The sequence below is a fragment of the Peromyscus californicus genome, unplaced genomic scaffold (genome assembly GCF_007827085.1).
Source record: "Peromyscus californicus insignis strain IS unplaced genomic scaffold, ASM782708v3 Scaffold_10__1_contigs__length_136768540, whole genome shotgun sequence".
In the NCBI taxonomy this organism is placed as follows: domain Eukaryota; kingdom Metazoa; phylum Chordata; class Mammalia; order Rodentia; family Cricetidae; genus Peromyscus; species Peromyscus californicus.
Genome location: NW_026294391.1, coordinates 44745630 through 44760443, shown reverse-complemented (window position 1 = coordinate 44760443; position 14814 = coordinate 44745630). Strand labels below are relative to the sequence as shown.

Genomic DNA, 14814 nt, shown 5'->3' with positions numbered 1-14814 from the left:
GACTAACCAACCATATCGAGCTGAGATGGAAAGGTCTTGTGTAATGTGGCATGTTTTCTATGTTTTCACTTGAAGAAACATGGAGATACCTTTTCACAAAGTACTAACTCCTTTATTAACAATGATTCAAAAAGTGAGATTTCTTTAAACACCAATTGAATTAAAGGTATCAATCTGGAGTTTTGATTATTTTATACAATATTTTCACAATATTTACTGATTCCTATTTTCAGCACATAAGATGAATAATTCACTAAATGGAGAAATGTAGCCTAAATCCTTGATTCTTTGAGTAACAGTTTATTTGAAAGAACTATGTTACTAGCACTGCTAATGGTTGAATAGTGGATCCAAAAGGGATATGAGTGATGCATGCCTGAAATTTCGGCACTCTCGAGGTAGAAGCAGAAGGATTGTGAGTTCCAGGCATGACTGGGCTACCTAATACAGTCCACACCATCTTTGACTACTTGGTAAACCTCTGTCTGAAAGAAAATAAGTGAAAATTGAAAAAGTATTAATAAAAGATCTCAGACACCTAAAAATACCAGTTTTTAAAATGTCTACTTAGACTTACCATTTGTATAAAGATTTCAATTTTATTTTTTTCTTGGTCAGGAAAAGCTATTCATTCCAATAGTCTGAATATATGACATTCAAATCCTAAGAAAGGGGTCTCAGTGGAATGTCATTTAGTGGTATTCAGAATTGAGTAGCCTGCATCAGTGATAAAGTATCTCTATAAGTGCCATCCTCCCTCTTAAAAGAAGTTCAGGAAACTTCTGTACAGTGGGTAGGGGATGACGACAGGAGAGTCATTGCACCTTGCTGGAAGCCAGCTTAGTGCAAGGTTTTGTGACAGATCCTGTCTCAGTGGAACAAGTTTAAGAGTGATACAGCAGGACACTCGACATCCTTTTCTGGCCTCTACACAAGATCACATTTGCACTAGCAACTGCACACATTTAACACATAAACTAACTCTCTCTCTCTCTCTCTCTCTCTCTCTCTCTCTCTCTCTCTCTCTCTCTCTCTCTCTCTCTCTCTCTCACACACACACACACACACACACACACACACACACACACACACACACATAATAAGATAAAATACAGCTATGTGGCTATGTGATTCATAGATTTTCCTTTCATCTCCACATTCACTTGGCATGCCCATCTTTCCTTTTGTATGTCCTCTGTGTCCTATTCTAATTTTTCATTTTCTCAAATAAAAAATGTCTGGTATTGATCGTTTGAACTCTTTCACTGTAGAAAACAAAAGGCACTAAAACCCAAAGTACTTAGTGAAAAAGTAATGAAATGTTAAGGAAATTCATATAAAATACATAAAATGATAGGTTTGAATTGCAATCAATATGTGATGACAGCCTGGAATTTCTCCTTCAAGTGGCATCTGCATGCTATTTCTAAATGTTTAAAAAAATCGTTGTCTCTTCTAAATAACTCAGACATCAGCAAATACATGGACAGAGAATGATTGGGCAAAAGGCCCAGAAGACACACTGTAGAACTCTGAAGGTCAATCCAGGAAGTAAATCCGACTTAGTTCCTTCAGACTGGTGCAGTCCAAGGAATCAAAACACAGACACAATTGACATGCTGGGCTTGAGCGCTGTCATTCAGCAATCTGCCTTTACTGTATGGCCAAGCAGCCATTCTTAGAAGCTCCCAGAGTAAAGTATAGCATATTCGATTGTTACCAGAGATTCAAAGAGTATAAATCCCACTTAGCTTTGACATAGTGTAGCACATCTTATTCACAACTCAGATTTAACAACTACAAAAGTCCTACACCGCCAATATTCCTATAAAACAATGTGATGAGAAGCCTGAGCTGAAGATCCTCACCAGATGTGCTCTGGTTTATCTTTAATAACTTTTTCTCATATATTAACTTTGTTAAGATGCAAATATTTTGGCATATGTAATTAGGTTTTTCCAGATGTTAATATCTAAAGGAAAGCAATTGACATGGAAGCTCAGATTTCTACATAAACCTTCGTAAAAGGAAACATGCACTATCTCTCTCTCTCTCTCTCTCTCTCTCTCTCTATATATATATATATATATATATATATAGATATAGATATAGATATAGATATAGATATAGATATATGCTTATCTATTTGAACTATAGACTAAATTTTTAAAACCACACTGGAAATTGGCATTCTTTGCCTGATTTCACCATATTATAGAGCACAAAATTTTAAACATTAAGAAATTTCAAGGAAAGTGGTCAAAACATATATAATGGATCCCAGTCAATATTCTTATAGGAAAAATTCTTTGTCATGGAAATTACATATCAGTTTACTGGGTTGCTAATATAATTAATTACTGAAATATACTTTATTGCTATGATTTATATGGTATAGAAATGTTATTAAATGCACATGGCATATGGAATGTGTTTATTAAAAATACATAGTTGAGTTTTAATTGCAATAAAACACTATAGAAAAATATTATGGAGTGAAAAATAGTTTGAAATATACGTTTCTTAGGCCTGTACGTATAGCTGCTATTCTCTTGAAACAAAGCAGCCAGACTGTATAGTTACTACTTTACTAAAATGATCATGGAAAACTTGCTTCTTTCCTTTCTAGGGTTGGGAAAAATTTAATATCAATACCTTTTTAAAAAGTAAAGCAGGTATTGAATTGGGTGTCCATATCTTAAAGTGGCTTAGGATACTGTTGATTTAAAAATATATTGTATTACTAGAGTATGAAAGTGATGCCAGTATGATCTTCCTTCCCACAGGTAGAAACACTGACCGGGTTTTTGCTTTTCTTTCTCTATGGGGAAAAACAACAACATCCGGCGGTGGTGGCGCACGCCTTTAATCCCAGCACTCGGGAGGCAGAGCCAGGCGGATCTCTGTGAGTTCGAGGCCAGCCTGGTCTCCAAAGCGAGTTCCAGGAAAGGCGCAAAGCTACACAGAGAAACCCTGTCTCGAAAAACCAAAAAAAAAAAAAAAAAAAAACCATCCAAATTCTAAGTTTTTATAAAAATTGATGTGTTTTTCACACTTAACAAAGACATGTACATTAGCGTAACTGTACTTTCTCAAATAAATATTGTTAGACATAAAAGCGAAGGTTTTACTTTAGTAGATTTGGTCCTTTCTTAATCATAACTACAGCTGGCCAGAACCACAGATTCTAAGTTCAAAATGCCTAATGGCCCTTGATAGTCTTTGTTTCCATCTGAAACTTCACAAGCCAGGCTTCCATCATCTACATTGCTCTCAGGACTTTTAAATCTTCCAAGTTCCCACAGAATATCCCACTGAGCTCTGAGCACTCAACAGATTTTCCAGTTCAAAGTTCAAAAGCCACCACAATCATCCCAAATTCATATGGTCAGATCTGTAACAGCAATACTTCTGTTATATATATATATATATGCCTATAGATTTAATTTTGATTTCATGTTTCTTAATCACCACAACTGTCAAATTATAGATTAACATAAGTATGTAGTTATAAAAGAACAACGTGCTCACTAGTCTTATTTTATAAGAGGGAGTTTAATGGACACTGTGCCATTAAACCTGATCTTTATTTTTGTCTTAGGGTTTCTACTGCTATGATAAAACACTATGGCCAAAAGATACTTGGAAAATAAAAGGTTAATTTATTCTTATAAGTCTCAGGTCACACTCCATCACTGAGGAATTCAGGGTAGGAACCTGGAGGTAGGAACTGAAACAGCGCCTGTGGAGAAATGATGCTTACTGGCTTATTTCTCATAGCTTGCTCCTCTTGGCTTACCCAACCTGCTTTGTGTATAGCACCAAGATCATCATCCCAGGGTGTCACTGCCAAGAGAGAGCTTTGGGGGATCCTGGGAGAATTTCTAGAGGCAAATGAGAGATGGAAATGACAAAGATACATTGCATATATGTATTTAATTTTCAAGGAATAAACAAATTTTAAAATTTAGATACTATAATAATGTAGTATCTCTTTAGAATAATTGTGGGTACATATTCAGATAGCACAAGAAAGGATTAGCCCATGTCATGGCATATATTAAGTCGTTAATTAGTGTTTACTTTTAGAAGTATAAGTATTCTCAAGCAATGAGTAGAGTTCCTAAGTGCCCTTTGAACACTGGTGTTTGTCTGATCATGCTTATATTCTTCCTAGAACTCAATACTATGGCAACATATATAAGCTTCATTGTAGGATGGATACAATTTTAGAAAATTAAGTTCCATTCTCCTTTTAAGAATATGCATGCATATTAATCGTTATACTTAAATATGCCTATAGATTTAATTTTGATTTCATGTTTCTTAATCACCACAACTGTCAAAATATAGATTAACATATAGTAAGTATGTAGTTATAAAAGAACAATGTGCTCGCTAGTCTGGAGTTTAATGGACACTGTGCCATGAAAATTTGTAAATGACCAACCAGATGAAAATGAAGCATTTTTAAAATTATGATTCTAAAGGAATGAAGTTCCAGGGGATTTTTTTAAGACCAGAATCAGGAGACTAATTTTGCAAAACAAAGTATCAAACCATTCTTCCTGTGCTAGTCAAGCCCATTTTAATGAAAAGACACTATTTTCCTGTGAGCCACACCACTATGAGGAAGCATTCTAAATCACTCCTAATGATCGAAGTTTACTAGCACAGAAAAATATAGCAAGTGCACAATGTTAACAAGAACTGCTCCTGTATTTGCAAAGTAAATGCCAATTTATAAGGAATAAACTCATCAAAGGACATTCTGGTGTAGAATATCGAAAGAAATTTCAGAATAAGAGCATGCCCCATGTGACTGATGTCCATAAAAAGGACTATAAAAAGACTCACATCATTTAGAGTTTGAGTATAGAGAAAGATGTTCATCCATAAATTTCCTCTTGAATTTTGGCTAAATAAACGAGAACTCCTAAATTATATGCAGACTCTCCATGAAAAATAACTTGTGCTTGAATGTGATTATGAAAAGGGGATACCAGTATTTTACAGTATAATGTTAGAACACTTAGCATTCCAGTCAAACTTCACTCTACCAACTAAGTATGCTCCTGCAGATCTGTGGGTAAATTGAATCATCATAATTTCAAAGAAGTGCTCCCTTCATTTTTGATTGATTTCTAATTAGTAGTGGCTTAACATGTCAATTTTAAGAGTCTCTGTCCCCCAGTCTCTTTTAAGCAGCTAATGATCACTGAAAGATTTATATTCACAAGGGAAATATGCTATTTAAAGATACTCTGTGGTGAATGATTTTATATGAGAACCCTTTTGTAATTGAATAATCACGCTCATTACTTCTCTCTGTGGTAATGCAGATTTTTACACTATCATAAGATGGGGTTCATCAATTTGAAACTGCAAGTGCCATTGTCCTGGACAAAGGACCATCCACCCATCATCGCCAATGATTCCCTTTAGTTTGTCAGTATAAAAAGAAGGGAACTTTCTACCTCCTAATAGAAAGTAGTAAATTCGTTCATTAGCTTTATAATAAATGATATTTCATTTTTAAAAATATTGAAAAATGATATTAAAATATTGAAAAATGATACTATAGAGTATAATATTTAAATAATAACATTTCATGTTCAATCAGGACAAATACACTGTTTCCATATGTAATATATTTTGCAGGCCATCCTGCTCTATTACTTGCCTCTATTTTATTGAAATACATACCACCAGAATGACCACCCATGATACAGTTCATTATCCATAGTCATGACTCTGATGAAAGTTCTATTTCCTTTTTACTAGCATATATTGTTATTATTTGTACAAAGTTAAGGGTTTCAGTAGGAGATTGCAATATATGCATACAATACATTTGGACATATTGTCCCAATATATTTATATTACTCTTACTTAACAGGAAAATTTTGTTTTTTTATTTTTCTCAAATATATATGTCTCTTTTCATTATACCATTGTGGCAACCACCTCACTTTAACTTTGTTTTTCTTTTGAAGATAAAAGTTTATACATTGTTATTTAACTTACAGCTTTATGAACAAACTATCACAAATATTTTCCTAAACATATGCTCCTAAACATGCCATATGTTTCCATATGTAGAATAACCATAAGGTTTTAAAACCTAAACCCCATAGCAAAATCTTTCAAAGAGGCATCTTTCCAATTCACTATCAGAAAAACTAGAGATTTTTCAAAATAAGATATGAGAAATATATATCAGTTTATAAAGCACAGTAACAAACTCAATAACAAAAAGAAAATTAAAAGCTTAGCAGAGTTTTTATTTTTCAAAATCCACCTGTTTTGAAATAAATCAAAAGGTAACTCCACTGCATTTGAGAGCAGGAGAGAAAGCTGAGAAGTTGTTCAAGACTCTAAAGGACTCAGTCATCCCCTCTTCCTCCCACTTCTGCCCAATTACTTCCTCAAACTAGCAAAAAAGCAAGAGACATTTTCACCTTCTGAATGTTCTTTTGGTTTCTAGTTTAACAGAAGCGGAAGGCCCTTTGTGGACTTGCCTGCTGAAGAATTGTGATTACAGAATATTGGCAGCTCTTTGAATAGGAAGAGACCAAGGGAAGGTTTCTTGTTCTCCAGAAAAAGATTAAAAAAAAAAACACAATGAAATTGAGCACATCAAGCCAGAAACAGAATACTCCCAGTCCTAGGCAAAACTGACATTGTTGCTACAAATATTAAGTAAGAAATAGTGTGAAATAGCTTAGAAGTTCAGAATGTATTTTTATTGTCTCTTTCTAAAAGAAAAAAAAACAAATGTCTTGATGAACATACATTCTCAGATGAGAATGGCATTATCTTGGCAACTTTATGGGTTTTTAATTAATTGATTTCCTGAAATACTTCCTGGAAAATGTACTACTTTGACTAAAATTATTTGCGCTAAATTTGTATTATTTTTAGGTACTCTAATTATTATTTACTACCTTTTATAAATAGTAATAATATTACCTTCAGGATTATCCACCACATACTATATTATTCAATGTATGTATATGAAAACATTATTTTATGTGTGATTATTTATAACGTCTGTTAAAAAAAACTTTTATTTCCTAAGAGTAATGTGTTTTCACTCCAAAGATGTTTATTAAGACTTTCTGCTGGAGAGTAGAAGTGATATTCTTATGTATTGGGAGATAAAAGAAGCAAAAATTTGATTAGGCATTTCAGTTTCAGGTGAGATTGTCTCACAGAGAACATCAATGACTGCATATGAGAGCATGTTCAGTCAAAAGTGATTCCTGCTGCTGTGGATTTCAGGGCAAATGGGACAGGGTGTTCTTTCAGTCGCTCTTTATGTATTCAAAATGAAATAAAGGAGCAAGGCAATGTCTCAATTTCCTAGAGGGAGGAGAACAGACAGAGTTTATTTATACCTAAAAAAAAAAAAAACTACTTCAAGAAAAGGTTAACTTAGAAATCTTGTTATTGGCTTTTTTTTTTGAGACATGGTTTCTTTGTGTAGCCCTGGCTGTGCTGGAACTCACTCTGCAGACCAAGCTGGCCTCAAACTCACAGGTATCTACCTGCCTCTGCCTCCCCAGGGCTGTGTCTAAAGGCGTGTGCCACCACAGCCTGGCTATTGGCTGACTTTCATTGGCTAGCTTTGCCTCTGCCTTTTTTCTTCTCTCCTCCCTTCCCATCTGTCCCCAACCTTCCCTTCTATTCTGCCCTCCCTTCTTCTTCTTCCCGTTCCCTTCCTTTTCTTTCCTTTCCTTTTGCCCAGTGCTAGACTTTCCTGAGATAGATTGAATATTGATCAGGTAAAAGTCTGATAGTTTAATTTCCTTCACTTTTCCCAAAGTGGAGTCCAAGGTTGGCTGCTTAGACTTGGATTAGAAGTGATAGGAACAAATCATTCCTTCCAACCTCTTACAATGCATTGTTTTCTACTTTGTTGTACTGAAAGTAGGCACTGTGATCTCTTATCATATTTGCTTAGATGTTCTGAAGATAGTTTGGTGTGTAAACTTTGCCTTTGTAACTTGGTGCATCTAAGGGAAGAGGTAACAGGAGGATTTTACTCAGCTCTACTGGGCAATTTAAATTTGAAGTATGACAGGTTCTGATATTTCATAGTCATTGTCATGGTCATAAGTGGCAAATCATTTAAAAACATGAGGATTGAAGATCACAAGAAGCACTGTAGCTAGCATGTTCTGTCTTTTTCCATTTCTGTAGAAAGTCATTTTTATATAGGTGGACTATTACTGTTCAGGGTGGTAAACTGATGTGGAGAGAAAATATGTTAGCTAACTTCATAATAGGAGGAAACATGGGTTTAGAAGTCTAACTCGATATGGAAATCCGAGAGGGAAACTCTGACTGGCCTAGATTGGGTTATAGGTAGAAATTTTGGACAAATTACTATAGTGTCAGGAGTAAGATCTAAGCTTGCTAACTACTGTATGCCTATATTTTGTGCAAGTACATACATGTAGGAGTATAGGGCTTGTACCAGAAGAAGGTAAGTTAAGAACCAACAATTATCATAGGATCTAGCTTTTCTTTGACATTTAGTATCTGATATACTTGTCATCTTTGATTAATCTATATCTTATTAGTTTACCTACAGAACTAGGCATATGATTCATTTTGAGTGATTTTTACTTTTCTTAGACTATAAGCCCTTTGCTTCTCCCACCAACAAATTCTGACATTCTATCTTTTTGTATCTGTGTATGCAAATGCATGCACATGCATGTGTGTAAGTGTGGGAGCCACAGAACAACTTCAGGGGCTATTATCAAGGTGTCATCCACCATTTATTTGTGACAGGACATCAAACTAGCTTGGAGTTCACCAAGTACGGTAGGCTGGCTGACCACTGAGCCCATGATCTCTACCTTGAATCTGTCTCCCCCAGAACTAGCATTACAAAAAGAAAACACCACCATGCTCATTTTTGCTGTGAATTCTGGGAATGGAAGTCATGTACTCCTGTTTCCGAAGCAAGAAGTCTATTGACAGCTATTCTCCAACTGATACACCCCATCCTTGGTGGTACATTTGTCTCAGATCCAGACCTGCACTCCTCTGATTTATCTGTTCTGTGCAGTATGCTATTTCTTTTTTTTGGGGGGGGGAGGGGTTCTATTTTCACTCTTTGTTTGGAACAAAAGGGCGACAGTAGTTTTAGATTTTTAAATGATAAACATGGTGATAAGAGTGTTGAAAATAAGTCTGGCCTGAATTTGGAGAGTAAGTGATTTTCCAGTTTGGGGGTAGGAGAGAAAATGGGTGCAAGATCATCTCCAAAGGAGAAGAGAGCACATACTCAGTGAGCCACCAAGGAGTTTGGCTTCCACTCACTAAGGGCAAGCAGTGCAGTGCAGTGCAGGCTAACCATCCATGATCTTCCTCACAGCACATCAGAGTCTCCAATTGTCCAAAGTAACTGTCAGTACAAGAGCGAAAGCAACTCCAGACTGACTTAGCAATCAATCTGGATGACTATGAAGTATCCCCCAGTCCTGAAGTGGCAAAAATCTTCAGAGTGACTGTTGGAGCAGCGAACCATTCATGTGCTCCCAGTTATTATACAATGCATAGAGACTGGCGAGTGTCAATTCTGCCAGGCCACCACGTGCTATTCCTAGAAGATCACCTGTACATTTTTTTTTATTTTTAAATTATTTTATTATTTTTTATTTTTTTAGGTTTTTCAAGACAGGGTTTCTCTCTGTGGCTTTGGAGCCTTTCCTGGAACTCACTCTGTAGCCCAGGCAGGACTCAAACTCACAGAGATCTGCCTGCCTCTGCCTCCCTAGTGCTGGGATTAAAGGTGTGCGCCACCACTGCCCGGCTCCACCTGTACATTTATACATTCCCGTCATGGTTCCCGCTGCTACTGTGTTGAGGTTATCTTCTGAACCCCGTGTTTTGTCAATGATAACACCAAATGCGCTATAGAGCAAAGCCAGGGAGCCTAGAATATTAGCCCAAAGTGCCCCTTTCCTAGTCACCATATTCAAAATCTGTACGTTTCTTGGTTTGGACCAGGCCATGCTCTGAGTTTCCTTCAATCCTAACCGAAGACCATTCGTTGCCCCAATTGCAGCCCCTGTCATGCAACATCCTCCAATGGTAGAGTAAGCTAGCTCAAATCTGCCTCGGATTTTGTTAGCTCCAGTTGGCAAAATGAATTCATTGGTATCCTGAACAAGATAGCGTGGATCCACATTTAAATATGGAGACAGGGGGGTCATGACAGTTAGCGGAATGCCGGCCAAGTCAGCCTGCAAGTAACCCGCTCCTCCTGCTCCTAAGAAGCCAGCTAACCTGCTGGTGGTTTTTTTGCCACTTCCCCTGCCACCCTTCATGACGTCACAGCAAACTGCGGTGGGCTTACCACCACCACCTCAGGCTAGGGTCCTGTGCTCTGCCATGGTCCCCACAGCCACAGCTGGAAGACCCACGTTGCTACTGCCACCTACACACGCTCGTAGTATGCTATTTCTTAACCTTAAACTTAATTTCAGTTGCAAACCAAACATTATACTCTTAGTTGCCAACTGTAATTTGTGGAAGAAAGTACATTTTCTGTAATACGGGAGTGGCAGAGTGTGAATCAGAGTCAACTTTATATAAGTGAGTAAAATGAGGTCAGGTATAATACTGTGATGAAAGACTGAGACCACAATGATTTTGGGGAAAATATGTCCTACATTAGGGACTTAGAATTCATTTTAACAGGATATGAGCTAAATAAAACACGTCTATGGGTAGTTTTAGTCTAGTGGTCAGAGTATGATCCCTTTATTGGAAAATCCAGTGTTTATATAAGAAAATGCATGTTCTCAGTAGAGCTATCTTAAAAATAATGTAAACTAACAGCAGTACTCACAAAGACTATCATAGAATGTAAATCTACCATCATGTATGAATCTACCATCATGCTGCAGATTGGAACATGGTACAAATTGATCTGCAATGTGTATAAGAAAACTAATATCTATCTTCTCAGAACCAAGGGGCTTAGGGAAAAAAATGAAATTAATCATGAAGGGAGAAACATTCCATCAGATGATACAAGGACCCTGGAGGTAAAATCCAGCAATCAAATGTTCTTTAGGAATCTGGCAACAGAGATACAGTTATGATTATTTTCTTCCCACACAGTTGTTAAGAAAAGTAGAAGCATCTATAAACTATTCCAGGAGACATTTTTACAAGTAATTTTAAAAACACATTTCAGAAATTAAACCAATTGACTGTAAGACACACAGAATTCTTTGAATGCTGTCTGTAACCCAGGCAGGCCATGAATTTGCACCTTTCCTGCCTTGGCCTGTCAGCTAGATTACAGGCCTGTATCCCCAGGTCTGCTTGGTACTTTCCTTACTCTACAAAATTTCTATATAGATATGGCGTTGCTCCTGAATCCCTTTACTTGAGAAATGGAATTACCTAATTTCATTGGAAGGGCATACCAAGAAAGTAGCCAGTAAGTGTCTTTACCTTATCAGTTCCAGCCTCTATGTAGTGGCTTTCATGAACTTAATATGATCATCATTCCTCTTTTGACAATCAGGTTAAAGGCTTGGGTCAACAGAAATTAAAAATCCTTTATAGTAGGCCTTTGGATATTTAGCCCATTTTAGCAAAAATTGAAGAGTCAATTTGTGAAATTTGCAGTTTGATTTAATAAGAAAGTCCTCTTTATAAATTGAAGTAATACCAATTTCTCTACTGTCAATAGTGTGTGTTTACCTGCTGCCTAGAATATAAAAGCAAGACCTTCCAGGATCAGACCATATTTTTTTTATCTTCATAGTTTCTTTGACAGCCCTGTTAGCTCACACCATTGGTCAATCATTCCTAACCTTACCATGACCTTCACCATTCTATAAACTTACATAGTCTATGTCTGTCTTAGTTGGGATTTTATTTTATTTCTGTGAGATACCATGACCATGGCAACTCTTTTAAAGGAAAGCATTTAATTGGGGCTGGCTTATAGTTCAGAGGTTTAGTCCATTATCATTATGGTGGGAAACATGGTGGCCCAAAGACAAACATGGTACTAGAGAAGGAACTTAGAGTTCTACATCTGGATCAGCAGGCATCAGGAAGAAGAACTGTGTGCCACTGAGCCTGGGCTTGAGCATATGAGACTTCAAAGCCTGCCCCCATAGTGATACACTTCCTCCAACAAGGCCACACCTACTCCAACAAGGCCATACCTTCTAATAGTGCCACTTCTTATAGACCAAGCATTCAAGCACATGAGTCTACGGGGGCCATTTCTATTCCAACCACCACAATACCTCTATGCCTTCCTCATTCTTGTGCACACACATTTTAACACACACCTCAGTACCACCCCTGTGATGCCTTCCCTCCTGTTTCTGTTCCCATTAGGCAGACTTAAACATTACCTGTCAAGCCCTAGTAGACACCTCCCCCTCTTTCATATTCTCTCTCTCTCTCCTCTGTCTGCCTCTCTCTCTCTCTCTCTCTCTCTCTCTCTCTCTCTCTCTCTCTCTCTCTCCATATATATATATATATTTCTATCTATCTATACAAAATATCTAGACAGAGATAAGACAGATAAATACATAGATAGATGTAGATACATTTGTGTGTCTCTATCTGTCTCTGTCTCTCTTTCTCTCTCTCTCTCCTCTCCTGTGTGTGTATGTGTGCGTGTGTGCATGTGCGTGTGTGTGTGTGTGTGTGTGTGTGTGTGTGTGTGTGTGTGTGCCCATTATAACATCTCTCTCATTGTGTATCATTTTCCCATATTGTGCTTGGAATGTCTATTGAACAAATTGGAATATTATCATATTCTCCAGTCAATATATGAGTCAGAGAAACATGTGAATGACTAGTTCATTCACTGAGTTTTAATGCTCATAAATAAAAAATAGCATTTATACCTTACTCTTTTCACTAGCTGAATACTACAGAATAGTGTATACTATGGAACAATGGAGTAAAACACAATAAAACAGCTAGATTTATTTTATTTCAAGAAATGATTCAAGATTCTCCTTCATGGATGAGAGAGACAGATAGGGAAAAGCTCAGGAGTCCAGCTATGGGAAGCCTAGCAATAAATCAAGTCCAGATTGGACAGAGGAGGAAAGATCAGCTGGATATTGAAGGTCACAATAGAGCAATAGGTTGACTTTGGAAAAATAAATAGGGGTTAAAAGAACAGTTACATTTCACAGGTCAGCTAGGAACCTGGTCAAGGGTAGAAAGTTAACTGGAACCTTGAGTTTAAAGTGTAGCCTGGTAGACATCACAATCTCAGTGCCCTGAATGATAAATTGTTTTGCTAGTCCCATTTGCTACTTTGTTATTAAGTATCTACCTGGTACAAGATCTGGTTAAAACTGGATAGATAAGGAAATAGGTAGACATCCGACAGACGGACAGACAAGCAAAACCCAGTAGTACAGGACTGTAATCCCTGCTGCCCTAGAGTTGATAGCAGGAGAACCACAGGGTTAAGGACAACCTAGGCTACAGGGTGAGTTCCAGTCTAGCCTGAGTAATTTAGTGAGACTCTCTCTCAAATAAAAAGAAAGCTGTTTGTGGTTTAACATGAGCAAGTTCCTAGGTTCAATTCCTAGGACTGTATAAAGTACATACATTAAGGTACAAATGGGCAGATTCCTCCTCACAAGGAAGTTACATTATTATCTCAGTTGACCTTTGTACCTGTACTCCCTATTCCTCAAGAAGAAGCCATGACTTTTTGTCCTTTACACTTTCAGCCCTGATTGAATGTCAATTATCATTTAAATGAGCTTTTTAATCAGCATCTGTGGGTGCAGCTTTTCTTGATTAGTGACCCTGATTTCTCATTGATCCTGGAGAATCTTACATTTGCAAGGCATTTTTATGTGTTGTGTTATTTTGTCTTTCCAACAACTTACTGTAACACGAATTTCGTCTTCTCATATCCATAACCTGCAGTGTATATAACGCCTGCATTTTACAGACTCTGTCTAAAGTTTATATGCTCCAATTCTTCGGACATTTCTAGAGAATTGAACATTCACTGTTGTTTCCTTTCTGTGTGTTGAGTGCCGATTGTGAGTCACCCTCTGAAATCTAAGACAAAATTGTAACAGTAAAAAAAAAAATTCTCAATCCTTTTGATTTTTATTTTATTCCATTGTTAATGGATTCTGTTGCTCATCAGATAAAACATCTAAAAATTATTCAGTTGAACACCAACTTGACCTTGAAACATTTCTATCTTAACCAGTCTGAGCTGCTAAAGCAAAGTACTTTATACAGGGAATTCATAAACATCAGAAATTTATTTTTTACCATTCTGAATGTTAGAAAGTCTAAGATCAAGGCACCAGCAGATTTCAGGCATGGTGAGAGCAGCTTGTTTCATCAAGTGATACAGCCTTCTGCCTGTGTCCTCTTGTGTTCAGGGACTTACTGCAGCACTCCAGGACCTTGATAATAAGGGAATTAATCCTATTTACAGAGGTCACATCCTTATGACTGTATCACTTTTCAATGGCTCCACCTCCTAATACTTTGGTGACTAGGTTTTGAAGTCAAAACGATAAGGAGACATAATCATTTAGATCAACAGTGTCCCAGATTGTTGTGCACTCACACCCCATCTATTCTGCTACATGTCTCTTGGATCTACTTCTGTTCATCTTTGCCTCCTATTTTCTTACTCCAATTTTTTGTACTTCTGATCTCTCAAGTACATTTTAACAGACACTTTCCTACTTACACTGATCTTGAAGCATGAAATTTCTTTTCAAGGCACTTAGGAAAATGGAAGTACTTAGAATGTTCATGAAC

At 36.9% G+C, this 14814-nt stretch overlaps 2 protein-coding genes across 2 annotated transcripts in view; one reads left to right on the top strand and one right to left on the bottom strand.

Annotated features, from left to right (window-relative positions):
• The window catches only part of Il1rapl1 (interleukin 1 receptor accessory protein like 1), a 1314477-nt gene that overhangs the window by 1025692 nt on the left and 273971 nt on the right, over positions 1-14814 (top strand). The gene's annotated exons all lie outside the window — the stretch shown is intronic.
• Positions 7963-10886, bottom strand: LOC128113444 (mitochondrial import inner membrane translocase subunit Tim23-like). The gene is made up of 2 exons (XM_052743162.1): positions 9842-10886; positions 7963-8018 (listed from the first exon to the last, which is right to left on the bottom strand). The coding sequence occupies exons 1-2, from the start codon at positions 10344-10346 to the stop codon at positions 7963-7965; spliced, it is 561 nt and encodes a 186-aa protein (XP_052599122.1). The 5' UTR covers positions 10347-10886.